General features: G+C 32.6%; 1 protein-coding gene across 1 annotated transcript in view; it reads right to left on the bottom strand.

Annotated features, from left to right (window-relative positions):
- LOC114333827 (AP-3 complex subunit sigma-1) overlaps positions 1-17,467 on the bottom strand; it is a 29,910-nt gene extending 12,443 nt beyond the window's left edge. Inside the window, exons 1-3 of the mRNA XM_028283816.2 lie at positions 17,278-17,467; positions 17,128-17,219; positions 14,390-14,681 (exon numbers count right to left, since the gene is read on the bottom strand). Coding sequence (XP_028139617.1) covers positions 14,390-14,681; positions 17,128-17,219; positions 17,278-17,346 — 453 coding nt within the window. The 5' untranslated portion in view covers positions 17,347-17,467. The remainder of the gene's footprint in view (positions 1-14,389; positions 14,682-17,127; positions 17,220-17,277) is intronic.
- Between the last annotated feature and the right edge of the window lie 1,401 nt (positions 17,468-18,868).

Here is an 18,868-nt window from a genome sequence, read left to right as displayed (position 1 = left end):
AAAATAAAGGCCTTAAGCTATCACTTTTAGAATCAATGGAAATTAATAAATTGAAAAATACAGATATAATTCTGAATGACCAACTCGAGACAAACAGCTCCCCACTCCTCAACCTCTTCAGTTAAAGACTTAAAAAGGCAAACACATTGTAAAATATATCACTTGAGAAAGGCACTTTGCCGAAACAGCTGTAGTAATAACATAGTTGTAATAAATTTTGTGAAAGTATAGAAAAACAAACGTTTTTCAGTGTTTTATTGCGAGATAAAATGAACTTCCATCAAGTAACGGTCGAATCCATCAATTATTTATGGTATAAGATTTTTTCTTTCTATTATTGGTTTTAATCTTTTCAATAGGAGTTTTTCAAATAATTTTGACATCACCGGAAGGAGTGATATTGGTCGATACGATATCACTTCATTAGGAGGTTTACCTGGTTTGTTTAAGGACATAACAACAAAAGTTGCCAAACTTAAATGGAGCTTTGCAGGCCACACTGTTAGACAAAAAGACCAACGTTGGAATGCCACGATACAACATTGGAGACCTTACCAAAGTAAACGACCGAGAGGAAGACCACAGATGAGATGGGTTGATGATATTAAAAGAGTAGCCGGAACGAATTGGAAATATGTTGCTCAGGATAGAGACCGATGGAAGGAGTTGGGAGAGGCCTATGTCCAAACGTGGACGATAGAAGGCTAAAAAGACCTGGTTTAGCGATCATAATGACTTCGGCTACTTTCCAGAGTCTCGGAACATATCTCAATCTAAAAGCAGCATTTATTAGGTTTGTCAGCTTAACTATGGCTTTTCTTGGGAGATTTTTTAATAGTTCTCCTGTTATGAGATCATAACCTGGAGCTTTTTTAGGATTTATATTCTCTTTTATCTCTGTTGATACTTCTCTAACTGATGTCAACGTTATTCTTTCTTCCGTTTGGAATGGTTCTTTCCATCTCAGTTCTTCACCATCATTGTCGTTGGATTTGAACGTGCTTTCTAAATGATCTGCCTTCTGTTCGTTACTTCTAGCCCAGTTGCCGTTTTCGAACTTGATAGGAGAATGAATAATTGGTCTCTTCATTCTTTTTGTTGCCTTCCATAACGAATAATCTGTGTTCTGGTCAGCTGTTAAATCACTTAAAAAAGAATCAATTGTTGAATTTTTTATATTCTGTATCTCCCTTTATTTAGACTAGTTTTGTCTCGTGGAGCTCTGTATTGCTGCCTTTTTTTTAGTTTCTTTTTTCTAATATCAGTTCTCTAATCTCTTTTGGATAATTGTTCCCTTTTGTTCTGGGAGTTATTGTGGGAGTATTTTCCCAAGCTACCTGTTGGATAGTTTTTATAAAATATTCTAATTCGTCATCAAGTTGCCTGGTGTTTCTCAATGGCACAGCAAGATTAATTTTGTGTTCATGTTTATTTTGAAGCTCTCCCAGTCAGTTTTTTTATTAGTCAATATTGGATTGAACTCTTTTTTGATTACTGTATCACTCATAGTTAAAATTATCGGTGAGTGATCAGAGTTCATGTCGCAGCCATCATTGATATCCAAATAGTTAGCTGAGATATTTTTGTAAATAAAGAAATCTATCAGATCTGGAATTTTGTTCCTATCGGTAGGCCAGTATGTTGGTCTACCAGTAGATATTACTCCATCCTTTTGTTCTTCAACAGCTGACAATAGTTATTTTTCTTTAGTTGTAGTTAGCCTATAGCCCCAGTGGGAAAATGGAAACATATAATTTATCTCTTGATGAATCTATTTGTGTTTTTGTAGGTATTATTTATAAATCTTTTATTGATACTTAATATATGGACTACTGTTCTACTAATAACCATATATTTAGCTCCTATACTTAAGTTCAAACTACAACTTTGGCTTTTATTGTGTTGCATAATTTTTTAATAGAGGAAAATACAATAGGTTTGTTCGTAGTACGATCCAAACGATCAGCAACCGTGGCCAACCATCAGACGCATGCGCAGTTAACCGTTGGCGCTGCGCAGTTAACAGTTAGAGTTTGTCGATTAGGAACGCGCATGCCTCTGATGGTTGGCAACGGTTGCTGATCGTTCTACGAACAAACCTATTAGTTCCTAATTTGGATCAAACTGAAGATGAGTATAATGCAAATATTTTAGCACAAATATCAAATCAAAATAAGAACACAAATAATCAACCTCAAACAGTCAATGGAAAAATTCTTGTTAACATTAAAATGTTAAATTTATAAGTTTTTAAAGTTTATACTTACTTTACTTTACTTAATCAGTAGACCCATTAGTACCTTTCGGTGTAGGGCCATTTATAATACAATTCATTAAATTACAATTCAATAAATTACAATATTTTACAATCTTCTGAATTGTCCTAGCTCTTAACGAACTTTCTCCATTCCTTCCTATTGGATGCCATCTGTGTTGCTTCCTGCCAAGTCTTACCCTTACTCTGCAGTATCTGCGAAATGTCACTGTTCCATTCTTTGATGGGTCTTCCTCTTCTATTCTTACCTATTGGTTTGGCTTCCCACACTCTTTTCACTTGTCTATCATTGTCCATCCGGGTTAGATGTCCGAACCATGCCAATTTTTTCTTCTTGATTGAGTCGAGTATCGGCTTGATTTTGAGTCTTTCTCTTATTTCTTCATTTCTGATTCTATCTGTTCTTTTTACTCCTATCGTTCTTCTGAGGTATTTCATCTCTGCTGCCTGTATTCTGCTCTGGTGTCTTTTGTTTAATATCCAATTTTCTGCTCCATATGTCACCGTAGGTCTATATATTGTTTTGTATATTGTCATCTTGGTCTTTGTTGATATTTCTTTGTTATTAAGGAATCCTCTATTTAGTGCTTGGAATAGTTTTCCTGTGTTTTCCATTCTGTTGTTAAGATCGTCCTCTATGTCTCCTTTGTTGTTGATTACTGTTCCTAAGTATTTGTATGAATTTGTCTGTATTAATTGATGTTGGTCTATCATTATTTCTATTTGATCTTCCGTCCCTTGTTTCCTTGATATTTTCATTATCTGAGTCTTCTCTTTGTTTACGTTTAAGTTGTATTTGCTTGCTTCTAGGTTCCATTTCTCTAAGTTGTATTTCAGTTTTTCTGCTGTTTCCGCAATTAATACTATGTCGTCTGCAAATATACACATCTCAGCGTTTATCATTTGCATTCTGTTCCAACCGATGCAGTATTTCTTGAAAGTTTTCTTACATTCTTTCTCTATCTCATCTATTACATTTATGAATAGCACTGGGCTGAGACTTCCCCCTTGTCTAACTCCTTGAGTTGTTTCAAATGGTTCTGACTGTATATTTAACATTCTTACTGTATTTGTTGTTTTCATGTATATACTCTTTGTTGCTTCTATCAGTTCTTCGCTTACTTCCTTCTTCTTTAGGCTTTCCCATATATCTTTTCTTTTGACTGAGTCGAAGGCTTTTTCCATGTCTATAAAGCTCAGGTATATTTCTCTATTTTTCTTTAATGCTTTTTCTATTACTTGTTGCATGGTAAATATATGGTCTTGTGTGTTGTGTCCTTTCCTGAATCCACTTTGTACGTCCTCTAATTTATGTTCTATTTCTTTTCTGATTTTCCTTTCTATTATGGTTTAGTATACTTTTGCTGCTACACATAGTAGTGATATACCTCTATAGTTCTTACAGTCTCTTGTGTTTCCTTTTTTGTATATAGGTATAATTACTGCATTTGTCCATTCTCTGGGTATTACTTTTCTCTTCCATATTAGGTTATATATGTATAACAATTTTTCTTTTGCTTTTATTCCTATATATTTCATCATTTCTGGTGCTACTTCATCGCTTCCTGGTGCTTTTCCAATCTTTATCTTTCTTATTGCTTCTTCTAGTTCTTCTTTTTCTATAGTTTCTGGATTTTCCGTGTTTCTTATGGATACTCTCTTTATGTGGCTTTCCTTCTCCATTGTGTTCACTTGATTTCCATTCAGTAACAGCTGGAAATGTTCCCTCCATCTTTCCATTATTGTTTTATCGTCATTTATTATTATTCCTTCCTTGTTCATTATTTGTTTCAGTTTCGTTTCTTTGTTGCTTCTTAGGTTTTTCAGTGTTCTATAAAATAATTTTACGTTTTCTGTGCTGTTTTCTTCCATTTTTTCTCCGAATTTTTCCCAACTTTTCTTTTTCTCTTTCCTAACTATCTCTTTAACTTTTGTTCTTTTTCTCTTATAATTTTCATATTTTTGTTGTGTTTTGTCTTGTATGTATTCTTTCCATAATTTCTTCTTTTCTTTTATTTCTCTTTTCACTTCATCGTTCCACCAAGACGTTCGTTTCCCTCTGTTGTTATTTCTTGTGGTTCCACATATTGATTTAGCTGTTTTTATCATCGCATTTTTAAATTTTCCCCATTCTTCTTCTATTGTTTCTGTTATTATATGTTCATTGTCTATTTCTTTCTCTAGCCCTTCTGTGTATCTTATTTTCGTTGTTTCTTCCCTTAGTTTATAAATTTTTATTATTTCTTTGTGTTCTCTGTTTATGTTCTCATTTCTTTTTATTTCTTTTCTTTTGCTTTTGAATGTGGTTTCTAGTAGATAGTGGTCACTACCAATTTCATAACTCCTTTTCACCCTTACGTCTCTTATCCAGTTCTTCTCTGTTTTTTGCACTATAGTATAGTCTATAATTGATTGTTCGTCTCTTGATTTGACTTCTCTTGTGATCTTGTGTATCCTTTTATGTTGGAAGTGTGTGTTCATAATCACCAGGTTATTGTCTAGACAGAATTCCAGTAGTAATTTTCCATTTTTGTTTATTTTTTCCTCCCCATACGGTCCGATGACATTGTTCCATTTTTCTGCTTCTTTCCCCACTCTACTGTTCATGTCTCCTGTGATCACCATTTTCTCTGTACAATCATTTATCACTTCTTGTAATTTGTCCCAGAACTCATTCTTTTCGTTTTTTGTTGCGTCTTCATCTGGTCCATAGCATATGATTAGGTTTGTATTGGTTTCCTCTGTATCCATATATATGTCTACTCTTAGTATACGTTCGTTGTAATATATCCAATTTTTTACTTTGTTAATACTATCCTTCTTAATCAGGCACGCTACTCCTGTCTGAGCTCTCTTCGTTTCTTCCACTCCACTGTATATTAGTAACATTCCGTTTTCTAATATTATTGATCCTCTTCCTTTTTTCTTTGTCTCTGTTATAGCTACTATTTCAATGTTCTTATCTCTAATTTCTTCCCCCAGTTCTATTTCTTTCCCATTTATACCTCTTACATTCCATGATGCCATTTTCAAAATTGTTCTGTTCTTTTCTATGTTTAAGTTGTACTTCAATTTGTTTTTCCTTACGTTTGTGTTATTATCTTTAAATCTGGTCATGTCCCTGTTCTTTGCCTGTTTTGTTTCACGGTCCATCATTGTGTTTTCTACAGCTAGTTTTTTGAACAAGTTGGTTCTGTATTGTATGTTACTTTTTCTATCCGGCTTGTTTTTTGGTTCCATTTCCACTTAATGCCTTCAATAATTATGAATCCATATCCAATTTTTGTCCTTTTCCCATTAGTCTTTTCCTCTGCTGCTATCTTCCTAAGGTTTCTTTGTATTTCTATCTCTTTTAATGTTAGGTCACATTCTATATATACTCTATGTTGTTTATAGCTCATTAGTTTACCCTTGGCTTTCAGTATTTTCATTTTATCTTCGAATTTTTTACATTCTATAACACACATTGTTTCATTTATCTTTTGTACCCTATTTATTTCTGATTTTACTCCCATTTTTGCTTCTATGAAGTTCTCTATTTGCTCTGTTCCTATTGTGTCTAGTGGTAAGCCTCTCATTATTAGGTTATTTTTCTTCTTTTCTTTCTGACATGCTTCCAAGGTTATTTCTATTTTATCTATTTTTTGTTTCATCGTAGCCATTTCTTTCTTTAGATTTTCATTTTCTCTTATTATTTCTTTCATTTGCAATTTGTATTCATTATTTTCCTTCCTAATTTCTTTTAGTTCCTCAATCATATTACCCATTGTATTTTTTATATCTTCCAGGTCCTTGTTTTTCTTTTTGTTATCGCTTGCTAATTGTCTCATTAGTTCCATCATTTCGTTCTGGCTGCTGGTTTCATTCGTTGATGGTTTCGACCTGTCTGGTGTTCGGTTCACTTTTCTACTCCTGCTAAATATATCTGGCTCCTCTTTGCTTTTTCTTTTACCGTCCTCATTAATGCTATCATTACCATCCGCCATCTTTCTTCCTATTCAAATTATTAAAGTAGGTATGTATTTATAAATACAAATATTAAATCAAATTAAAACCTACTTGATTAAATCAAATTAATTAAATTTTTTACTTTAATTACAAAATATTTATATATTATTCAATTTTTTACTTTAATTATAAAACTATTTAAATACCATTTAATATCTTATTTATTTATTTATATCAACAATTAATGTTCACTTGAATAAATTAGATTTATCAACAATGTCTTCTTCTTATCTTCAATATCTTCTTATTCTTCGATATCTTCTTATTCTTCAATATCTTCTTATTCTTCAATATCTTCTTGTTTTCGTTCAGAAAGCCGACTCTGTATTTTTCGATAGATAGATACCGAAGTACCTTAATTATAATTAAATCAATTTATTAGTAATTACCACTGCTGAAAGCAGCTTCGGCTAGTCCACCCATAGGACCTTGACTTCTTATCAGTGCCAAAAAACTTGACTATGACTGTAATTATTTTACTGTTAGTAGTTAAAATATAATTTTATTAAAACTAGGTTAGATTAATAATGTATGGATCTTACTTTCAATATTCTTTTTAAATTTACACTGTAAATTTCTTAACTCACTTATTTACACTTTGCAAATAATTTGGTGATTTTTCTGCTCGCAAAGCTTCAGTATTTGAAGTTTTTTTTGCGGAGCGGATTTAAATCGACCTCACTGTCTCTTTACCCTTAAAGTTTATAAATTTTATAAAATCCTTAAAATCAGCTGTAGACGCAGTACTACCATACCAATGTAACGTGACACAGGGTGGCAAACAAAATTTCGACCAAGCACGTGCCGAATTACATAAAATTTTCGATACAAGAACTTGCATAGTGTCATACAGGTCACAAAAATGTATGTACAAGAAACGATACACGAAAATGTATATAACGTTCTACTATCAGAAACGATATAAGAAATGATACAAGAAAATACATAGTGTCATACGGCCTTAAGAAAAACGTGATTTGAAATTTTGACTAAGGTTAAAAATGCAAGAAGTCATACTTACAATAGTGTGCATGCCTGAGGCACCAACATGTTTTGGGTATAAACCCTTTAAAAGTAAAAAATTTTAGAATTTACTACATATTGTTAAAATTTTGTGATTTTGCAAATATTCCTGGAGATTACCCAAGGCAACACAGGACTCTTCCCACGTGATTGTAATGTAAGAGGAATGAAACCTCACATATTGGAGTTGAAAGGCAACTGAATGTAAAAGAACCTTAGAAAGATGTCAAAGACAAACTGTCAATGCAACGTTAGAAACTGTTGTATTGTTACTTCAGCCAAAGAATTTAAAGACTTTTCTTGATATTTAAAATAAAACAATGTCAAATATCCATATGTTGGGGTCAAAATTATCCGAACCTAAATGTAAAAACTCTTATGCCTGGTTGCACCAACAGATCTTAAGCTCCAACTTAGCTAAGCTCTACTTATAGATAGGGCCTCCTTGAGTATCACACACGTTGCACCATAATTTTAGATTCTTTCCTTATTATCAATTATATATATTATTATATTATGGTATTCTAATGTAATATATTATAATTATATTATATTAATTTTTATGATATTCTCGACTTAAGCGTAAGATCTGTTGGTGCAACCGGGCATAAAATATCCATGATTAAAAAATAGTCAAATAGGAAAACATGATATTTAAGTTACAGGTGGTTATGCAGTCAGCATTATTTACAGCTGTTACGAAAGTAATGTGGAATCACTAAACTTAGAAAGATTATTATTAATCCGGAAGCAGTCGCGCCGTTAGAAAAAATCTAACACTTTGGAAATCCTTTTCTGTGATAACTTGATGAAAAATTTTGCAACATAACTTTCCACTCGTAAGTGCCTCGAGGAAGATTTTAGTAATACGTAGGTATTTCTTTTATTTTTAAATTGTTTTTGTGGAATTTATGGCTTTGATGAGAACCAATTAGCTTTAAAATTGTTAGAAATAGATATTTTTAACATAACAAGTAAATACAGATATTATGAAATAAAAATTTGTTTTTTAAATTCGTATTGTTAGATAAAATCTAACGCGCGACTGCTTACGTGATAGAAGAGAGCGATACTGTTCCCGGGTGAAGGCCTTTATGTTAAAACATCTAGGACAAGAATTTGTTAAATGTGTACATAAGGGTACAATTCTAAGATATTAATTAGAGGGTGAGTGTTTTGATGACTGATAATTTGATCTTATTTGTTAAATGTAAGGGAACCCAACAAAAATGGAGAAAGATGGAGTATTTAGTATGGCTAAATAAATTTTGTTATTATATGTAACTGAAAATGAGACTAAAACAGCTTGATGAGACTGAGCACTCGAGAGACTTGACACCAAATTGCCTGAAAATAAATGAATGAAATGGAGGAGGGGTGGAAGATCAGGGTGGTCAGATGTGGAGATAATCAATAACGTAGAAGATATAATGATGTTTTTAAGGCTGAAAGACATCTGGATCCCTAGAAACAATATTTGTATGTTTTGTACGATACTGAGTTATTGATTAAAAGGGGGGAGTGAAGTATATAAAGGAAAAAGATGGGTGACGAAGTATATTGTGATATTTGACCATGGATGATGTACAGTGTGTTATTTATGATTGTCATGATTGAAGAGTTGTCTAATCAATAAGCCATGAGATAAGACTAAAGAAGAGCAGGCCGGCTGGAATGAGGATCAATTCTTAGAGATGTGGTGGTATATGGGGGTTTAGGAAAAAATTTGGTGAAGTACAGTAGAAGCTAAATAATGAAAATGTGGAAAGATGAAATATGAATTGAGCTACATTAAAAATGTAAAGTAAGATGCTGCTTATCGAACATTTGGATTGGAATAGAAAAGTAGATGATAAAGCAAAGAAGATGAGAGAATTGTAGAAGATTTGGGTTATGAATAAAGTTGACGATGTAGGGGTTGGAAATCTCGATAAACACCACATGGCGATTAATGCGCAATTGGGACTTCTTTGCCTTTCTTTGACTATTTCTAAGTCCTCATATAGGTCCAATTTCAGGAAGTTTTTTTGAGGAATATTATGTAACAGTGATACGTCTTCTGGGATGTTTGCTTTGTATGAGATATTGTGAGAAAGTAGAAGTGTTCTCTCTTTTGGCGTGTTTTACAGGTTCTTCCTATATACAGTAGGAAAAATGAAAGAATACCCATGAACGAACATATAAAACACGCTGTATTTTCCTGTCACCGTGTCATACAAAAAATTGGCCAGTGCAAGTACATGTAATAATTATTATTACATGTACTTGCGCTGGGCAATTTTCTTTGTGGCACAGTGACAGGAAAATACAGCGTGTTTTATATAAGTCAGTGAAGAGATGGAATGAAGACCAGACTGGAGGCAAATTGAGGAAAAAGCCAAAACACACTATTAGGACCGTGCAAGTTAGGCAAAGCGACACCTGGTTTCTATGCTCAGCAACATTATTCGCACTTTTAATTATATTGGCCAATTATATTAGTCCTGGTTACTGGATAATTGTCAAGGCCATAGTCCAAAAAAATAATAAGAAAAAATAAGATTCAGGTTATGTTATTAAAATGTAAACAATTGTATGTAGTAAATAAAATTAGTTATTAAAATGCAGTACTGCAAGCAAAATAGAATTAATTAAATTTACCTTTATATAATAATTGCATATCATATCAATATGTGGAGCAATATATAATTTTTCTTCTTCATTGACAGTAGATATGAAATATACGTCAATTTGAGAATTTCAATTGACAATGAATTATTTAAGAAAGTTACAATATTTCTCCGCTATTCTCGCACGATTGTTTCTCGTATCCCTTTCAACTACTTGCACACCACGAATAGGTATTAAGGAAAATAACACTGATCATGTTTTATTTCTATTATCTCTATCTCTCACAATTAATCCTGTTAGGGTGGTCGTATACAGACTGCTCGAGCAGTTTACCACTGAGTGACATATACAGGGTGTCCCAGACTAATTTAGCCAGGCTATATAACGAATAGAGATTTTCGAATGGGACAAAAACTGATCTATTCCATTTGTAATATACTTTAATATGGCGTAGAAAAAATCATTCCTTAGTTACAACCCTTAACTTTATTTTTTTTAATAGCACTCTGTATATTTTTTTCTAGTTTTGGATGTGGTTTTCTATGGTCTATTCAACAGATTTTTTAAAAATAAAATCGGTTTGTAATTAAACAAGAAAATATCAGTTTATTTTTTATTTTTGGTATGTCTCCCAGACTCATTTATCCTAGCTATATCTCTTAAAAGAATAGAAATTTTCGAATGGGACAAAAACTCATATATTCCATTTATAATACACTTTAATATAGCGTAGAAAAAATCATCCCCTAAATATTCATCCCTTAGTTACAACCCGTAACTTTAATTTTTAATAACTATACCATAATTAACAAAAATAAAAAATAAACTGATATTTTCTTGATTATTTACAAACCGATTTTATCTTTAAAAAATCTGTTTAATATACGATAGAAGACCACATCCAAAACTATAAAAAATATACAGGGTGCTTTAAAAAAAATAAAGTTAGGGGTTGTAACTAAGGGATGAATATTTAGGGGATGATTCTTTCTACGCCATATTAAAGTGTATTGCAAATAGAATATATTAGTTTTTGTCCAATTCGAAAACCTCTATTCGTTTAAGAGATATAGCCTGGATAAATTAGTCTGGGACACATAAAAGAATAAAAAATAAACTGATATTTTCTTGATTATTTACCAACCGATTTTATTTTTAAAAAATCTGTTGAATATACCATAAAAGACCACATCCACAACTTTAAAAAAATATACAGGGTGCTATTAAAAAAAATTAAAGTTAAGGGTTGTAGCTAAGGGATGAATATTTCTTCTTCTTCAAGTGTCATCTTCTTTCCGAAGGTTGGCGATCATCATGGCTATACGTATTTTCGGAACTGCTGACCGAAACAATTCGTTGGTGCTACAGCTATACCATTCCCGTAGATTCTTTAGCCAGGAGTTTCGTCTTCTTCCTATGGACTTTTTTCCTGCTATCTTCCCCTGCATAATTATTCGAAGCAGTTCCTATCTTTCGCCTCTTGTAATGTGTCCCAAGTATTGCAGTTTCTGTTTTTTGATCGTAAATATGATTTCCTTTTTTTTATTCATTCTTCTCAAGACCTCGACGTTTGTGACTCTCTCCGTCCATGATATTCTCAATATTCTGCGATACATCCACATTTCAAATGCCTCTAATTTTTTGGTATCATTCTTTTTCAGCGTCCATGACTCCATTCCGTAGAACAGCACAGAAAGTACATAACATCTCATCAGGCGAAGTTTCATTTCAAGACTCAAATCTCTTCCACAGAACACTTTCTTCATTTTAGTTAATATGGATCTGGCTTTTTCTATTCTTATTTTGATTTCTGCTGAGCTATCGTTGTCTTCATTTATTAAAGTGCCTAAATATTTGTATTTCCTAACTCGATCGATAATTTCATTGTGTAAATATAAATGTTGGACATTTCGTGTTGATTTCGATATTACCATAAATTTAGTTTTCTTTATGTTCAAAGATAGTCCATATTCTTCGCTGCAGTCTGCTATCTTATTCACCAATGTCTGTAGCTCTTCAAGTTGTTTCTGCGATCAGAACGGTGTCGTCGGCAAATCTCAGATTATTTAATCTAACACCATTTATTTTAATACCTATGGATTGCTCAGAGAGTGTTCTATTTATTACGTCTTCGGAATAGAGATTAAACAGGGTTGGTGACAGTATACACCCTTGTCTCACACCTCGCTTTATTTCAATTTCTTCAGTGGTATTATTCTCTACTCTCACTACTGCTTTCTGATTGTAGTACATATTTGCTATTAGTCGGATGTCTCGTTTATCTATATTCTTTTCTGCCAGGAGTCTGATTAGATGATCATGCCGCACTTTATCAAAGGCCCTGTTATAATCTATGAAACACATGAATACATCTTGATTTATGTCAAGACATCTTTGAGACATAACGTTCAGTGCAAACAACGCCTCTCTTGTTCCGAGTCCATTTCGGAATCCAAACTGGGTATCATTGATGTCCTTTCCAGTTTTCTGTGTACTCTGGTGTGTATAATTTTCAGGAATATTTTCAGTACATGGCTCATCAAACTGATTGTACGGTAATCACTACATTATTGAATGTTGGAAGTATATTACAAATGGAATAGATCAGTTTTTGTCCCATTCAAAAATCTCTATTCATTTAAGAGATATAGCCTGGCTAAATTAGTCTGGGACACCCAGTCATCATCAACATTGAGAGGGAGGGTATTAAAAAGTCAAAAATTTTTATGACATTGTTTATGGATATTCCATTACCTACACTGTGCGTCATTAAAAAGAGGCCACCTAAAATTGTTGGCATTTTTTTAATTTTTACCAATTCTACAAGAAATTGATTGTCATTAGATGTTTGTGTAATGTTTAAGAATATGTTCTAAAGTCTAAAGCAGTATGCAATCATTTTAATGGAAAATTAAAAAATTAACATTACACATTTTTTCTGTTTTCTTTATAAAAATTACAAGTCGTGATTTTAATATTCTGTACTACCACCTCTATATTGACTTACACTTCTCATTCAACGTGGCATTGAAACAATCAAATTCCGAATGTTGCCTTGAGAAAAAGCTTCCCATTCTTCCATGAGTGCCAACCGAAGCTGCTCACAATTTATTGGAGCAGGTATTCTGTTTCTTAATCTTCGTTTGAGTTGGTCCCAAACATGCTCATTTGGGTTCAAATCTGGGCTTTGCAATTCATTTTTGACACACTGATGATTTCCAGGTATTGCGTTACCATCCTGGCTACGTGTGGCTGGGCGTTGTCTTGCATGAAAATAAAGTTTTTGTCCACAAACCTAGCAAAAGACATTACATTGTCATCTAAAATTTCGGTAATGTATCGATGAGCATTCAATGGTCCTGCCCAAAACATTACCGAACCTTCTCCAAAAGCAACATGTTCTTGTCAGACACAAGCAGCATATTGCTCTCCAGTCTTCTGTATATTTTGGACTCATCACTAAACAAAATATTTTTCCAATCTTCTTTTGTCAAATGCTCATGGTTTTTATCAAACTGAAGTCAGCATTGTTAATGTGCTGCTGTTAACAAAGGTCCTGTTGCTGGATAGTGAGCCCTTAGACCAAACTGCCTCAACCTCATTCTCACGGCAGAAGTGCTTAATGTCCAACTCTCCACTCTTCTGTGTATTTTTATGCGACAATCTGAGCCATCCTGGACTCATCACCAAACAAAATATTTTTCCAATCTTCTTTTGTCAAATCCTCATGGTTTCTATCAAACTGAAGTCAGCATTGTTAATGTGCTGCTGTTAACAAAGGTCCTGTTGCTGGATAGTGAGCCCTTAGACCAAATTGCCTCAACCTTATTCTCACGGCAGAAGTGCTTAATGTCCAACTGTGAGCCATATGAAAATGGTTTTGGATTGCTCTAGTTGTAAAGAACCGATTTTGCAAAGAAGTGCGTTGTAAAGAACGGTTTTCTCTGGAGGTCCTGACTTTTCTCTGGCTTGATACTGGTCGTCGTTTGTGAGATCCAGTCTCTGAGTCGTTGGTATGTTTTTTGGACCATACAACGACCGACTCCAAGCTGTCTAGCCAGTTCTCTTTGACTCATTCCATTTTCAATCAAAGTAATAATTTGAACAGATCCAGCAAATCTCTCAGCCATAGTTTTAAGTTTAAAAAATGCATAAGTTCACTTTTTGAACAACTGTACACTGTACACTAATGAAAGATTTTTGAAAAACAGAACAGCCATATTAAAAAAATAAGCTAGAAATAATACATGCATTATACGAAGTTGTAACACTGATATCAATTCTGCAAACTTATTACTCTTAATTGACCTGTCGGCACCGTTTGACAGTGTCTAAAAGTGTCCTGCATTGTGGGAGTTTAGTGACATTAAAATAAACTGTATGAACTTAAAATTATTGAAAAATTCTTATAAAATTCTGGGCGGCCTCTTTTTAATGGTGCGCATTGTATATATTAAAATATAAATAGCAAACCTCTGCTTTTTCCATTTTGTTTTGGTCTTCTATCCTGGTGAGTATTTCTGTCATATTTGTTTCTAAAACCATACCCCCCATTACAAGTTCATTGAGTATATAGTGAACTTTATCAACATGGAATATTAAATCTAGTTCACATACATTTTCAAAGCACTTATCCAAGGTTTCAACAAATACTTGAATCAGATCCAGAATACCAAGTTCACTTTCTGAGGAGTCTACACAAAATACAAAATATAGAGTAGCATAATGTCTGTAAATTAATTTGTAGTCACTTCCTCCAATTAAACTAAAAAATAATATTGTTATAAATTAAATGATTATAAAACAGTAACAAATCTGTGGTACCAAGGCAAAACCTGATAAGACAAAAATTATCAATTTTTCGTTTTTCATATCAAAACCCTACAGCCTAGATGCACCCGTGTAATCAGTGGATTATAAAACTAGTTTCTCATTTCATTACATTTGATTGGTGCCAAAACCCGATATGAAACCATAACAGCTTCTGGCGTCATGTATAGAACTGAAGATTTGTCTTATTGGATTACAAAGTTTGGCTTTAACTGTCTCAGTCTCAAACTTAACAGGATATTGAATTTATTTGCCTCAGTGTATTTTTCGCATAAGCAGAGTTAGTGTAGGTACTTCTACAAAATAAAAAGACAGAAGAGAAAAAGCTATGTTAGAGCACATAGAGAAGTATCCGAAGTACAAAAGCCACTATTTGCGAAAGAAGTCATAAAAAAGTATTTACAGATCGATCTAAATATAGGGGAAAGTCGCCTATGTTGGCATACTTAATTTTAACTCAATTTTTTAAGTGTATTTAAAATTTTCTAAGCATTTTTGTGGTGCCAGGTAATTCAAACTTAGCTACATTTTAAGTTTTGTACAATATATTATTGATTTTTAACGTTTTTTGCAAGCTTTTATTTTTTTTTTTTTTTATTAGCAAGTATGCCATTACAGGTGACACACGTTTCCTATGATGGCACACCACTTATTTTAATACAAAATAACTTAATTTTTTATGTTTTGTTACGAAAAATAGCAACAAAAATTTAAAAATAAATTCGTAATATTCTACTAACTTAACTAAAAGATTATTAAACAAATAATATTATTTATAAACACAATTCCCATAATATAAACTGTTTTACTTTTTTTCCACATCCGCACATTATGCATGGCACCATGAATGGCATGTCTGAAACCGAATCCATATTTTTTTTATTTAGATAGGGAGTACAGGTTACTGATTTAAACAACCTCATCTTGATACATGCAAGACATGTGATTCTTTCTTATTAAGGACATGGCACAAAATGTCGCCTGTCAAAAGGTGCAATGTGTTTTAAACATATTCATTTTTTTCGAATCCTGAGAAAGCTAATAAGTATTTTTGAAAAATTTAAACACAGAATTAAAGATTACGTTATTAGTCCCTTAAAACTTCTATGTTTATTTTAATAAGTTACAGGAGCGAAAATAAAACAGAGAATTTAGTGTGATTTTTAATTGCAAATATTTCATTCAAAAGAAACTTTTCATTTATTCTAAGGGACTTTCGGCCCTAAGTAATAAAGTAATCTTTCATTCTGCATTTAAATTTTTCAAAAATACTGTCTTAGTTTTCTCAAGATTCGAAAAAAATGAGTACATTTAAAACATATTGAAAATTTTGACGTCAAAATTTGTGCATGGACCCTTCGTAGAACAGTCTTATAATTCTGATATACTTGGGAAGCATTTCGTATTTCAAACCGCAAGGTTTTGCGATCTGCACGATCAAAGGTTTTCTCAAAGTCTATAAAGTTCACATACTTATAGCTTATTCTGCCACTCTAATGATTGCTCTATAATCGTTCTCATCATACAAATGTGGTCAATGCAGGATCTTCGTGCCCGGAATCCAGCTTGGTTTTCTCTTATAACTTATCAAATTTCTTTTTCATTCTTTCAAGCATAATTCAGGTCATTATTTTTCTTGTTGTGCATAGCAGGGTGATAGGTCTCCAATTTTCACATTTGGATGTGTCGCCCCTTCTTCTCAGGAATTTCTACAATTAAGCCTTGCATCCATTCTCTGGGTAGCTCTTCGGTTCTCCAAATTTTATTTAAGAGTGTGTACACAGTATAGACGTGGACGCTTCGAAGTCTGCTTTGATTAACTCAGCAAGGACATTGTCTATTCCGGCAGCTTTTCCTCTTTTTAATTGTTTAATTGCATCTTTTATCTCTTCATGGGTGAATTCTTTGGTGTTCATGTTCATTGGCTGTCTGTTGGGTTCCTCTTCTATTTCGTTTATTATGTTCTGTTCTTCATACATTTCTTTCAAATACTCCATCCATCTAGTAAGAAATTGTTGTTCTGTTTTCAGTACACCATCTTCATCTTTTATTTTAGTGTTACTATTTTGGCTTGTTCTTGTGCTGTGATACAATTTTTTCGTCTTACCGCATTTTCAGCTTCATTAATGAGTCTGTTGTGGTATGATCTTTTGTCATTTCTTGCACTTCTTTTGACTTCTTTGTTTTTCCCAGTAATTCTGTTTTAATCATTGCTTCAGGTTTTGCTTTAATACCGCAAAAATATACAAAAAGAAAATGATAAACGAAGTGTGTATATAAATAAGTGTAAATGTTTAAATTTGTAGAGAAGAGAACAATTCTTCAGGAGAAAAAACTAGGTTAATAAGAGAAAAAATAAGGTCAATATTATAGTGTTATACCTTCCACCTTCCAGAAAATTGCAAACGTTGTCGTCTCTTTTTGAAACCAACTGGAAAGTTTCTTTGATAATTTGTTGTTGCATATCTTCAGCCTAAAATACACAATAGACATGGTTATCTCAAAACAGTTAAGTATAAACATGTACTTACAAAATATTGGTAGAATTTAGAGAGTCTAGGTTTCCCATGATTATTAAAGACTAGAATTGCTTTTATCATTGTGAAATATAATATGTACTATTCTTCAATATTAACTTTTATTATTAAAAAATTTCATTTTCTTCTAACTTAAACATAAAATAATAACCCTACTTCTACAGTCACCACAGTGTGTCAGGTGTCAATGTCAATGTCAAAATTGATATGTCTGTCAAAGATTTATAAATATATGTCAAATCAGTGGTGGTCAGTCAGCACGATACACTCAACCAGAGATAGGATGGTACACATTTGTGGGCGGATCCTCCTTGGCGCGAAATACGTCACTCACAGAGTTGTTTTAAAAGTTAGCTTGCAGTACAGATATAGTTAACATACGTTTTCGCTTATAAATTCGTTTAATTGTGTTTTTTGAGGTTTTTTTAAATATTTCGTTTTAAATAGGACTTTTCCACACTTCTTATTTGTTGTGAGCTTCCGTCATATTATGTCGTATATTAATATTATACACGGATTATACGACATATGACCGAAGCTTGAAACAAATTCCACTTAAAATATTTCATTTTTTAGTTACATTTTTAAAGCCTAAACATTCTATTGTTTATGCAAAAGATCTGATTCATTTTGAAGGGTCCAGGATTATATCGTAAATATTAATTTTTAATTAAATTTATGTTTATGAAGAATGCGATGAAAAATTATAAACGGTCATTAAAAAAGAGGTCACGTTGTACGACAATTCAAATCAGCTGACCGGACATTTACAAAATTACTCACTGCACTAAAAAAGAACATCAGACCTTTCTGACCTTCATCAACAGAAAGCGAACGTGTGTTTATAATTTCAGCAAATTTCTGTACAAAAAAGGAATCAGCTGGAAAGATCAAACACTGAACAATTTATGTTTTCCTAAAACTTATTTCAATAATAAAAACAACGAAAATTCAGATTAAACACAAATTTATAATTTTCCTGTTTCTAAATATGTTCAATATTTAATCAAATTTATACGTTTTAATACTAATTGCATTGAAAAATAATGAAGATAAAATAAAAAAATAAAAAAGAGAGTGAAAAATAATTAAAAACCAATTTCTTCTCTTCATTTTTAAATTTCCCGATTTCCGGGAAATCATAGGGGGCGGGAAATGGAGCTCTAACTGTAAAAGATACAGAATGGAGTTAAATGATCTGGCAGGATTCATTTGCCATAAATTTAAGAACGACTTATCATTGCAAAGTTCGTCGAGTGCATCATTTACGTGGATAGATCATTTGAGCGAGGGTGGTTTGTCAAAACCATCTTCTGCATTCATGAATGCCATTGAGAGTCTCAACAGGGTATTTTTTGCTGCACATAATAAAGATGGATTAGTATGTGGTGAAAATTTCATAAAAAGTCTTTTGTTGCAAAGTGTGGATATTCAATGCCCCGAAAAGGCAAAACGCTTGTTCTTTAGACCAAGAATGTTCATTCGCATAAAAGAACTAAATAGATCAATTACCCTCCAGAGAGCTACCTACCAAAAGAAAATGGAAAAAAATTTTGGCCTAGAAAACAATAAAAAGCTCTTAATA

The sequence above is a fragment of the Diabrotica virgifera genome, chromosome 2 (genome assembly GCF_917563875.1).
Source record: "Diabrotica virgifera virgifera chromosome 2, PGI_DIABVI_V3a".
NCBI classification, from domain to species: domain Eukaryota; kingdom Metazoa; phylum Arthropoda; class Insecta; order Coleoptera; family Chrysomelidae; genus Diabrotica; species Diabrotica virgifera.
The sequence above is the reverse complement of the archived record's forward strand: the minus strand, read 5'-3'. Positions and strand labels throughout refer to the sequence as shown.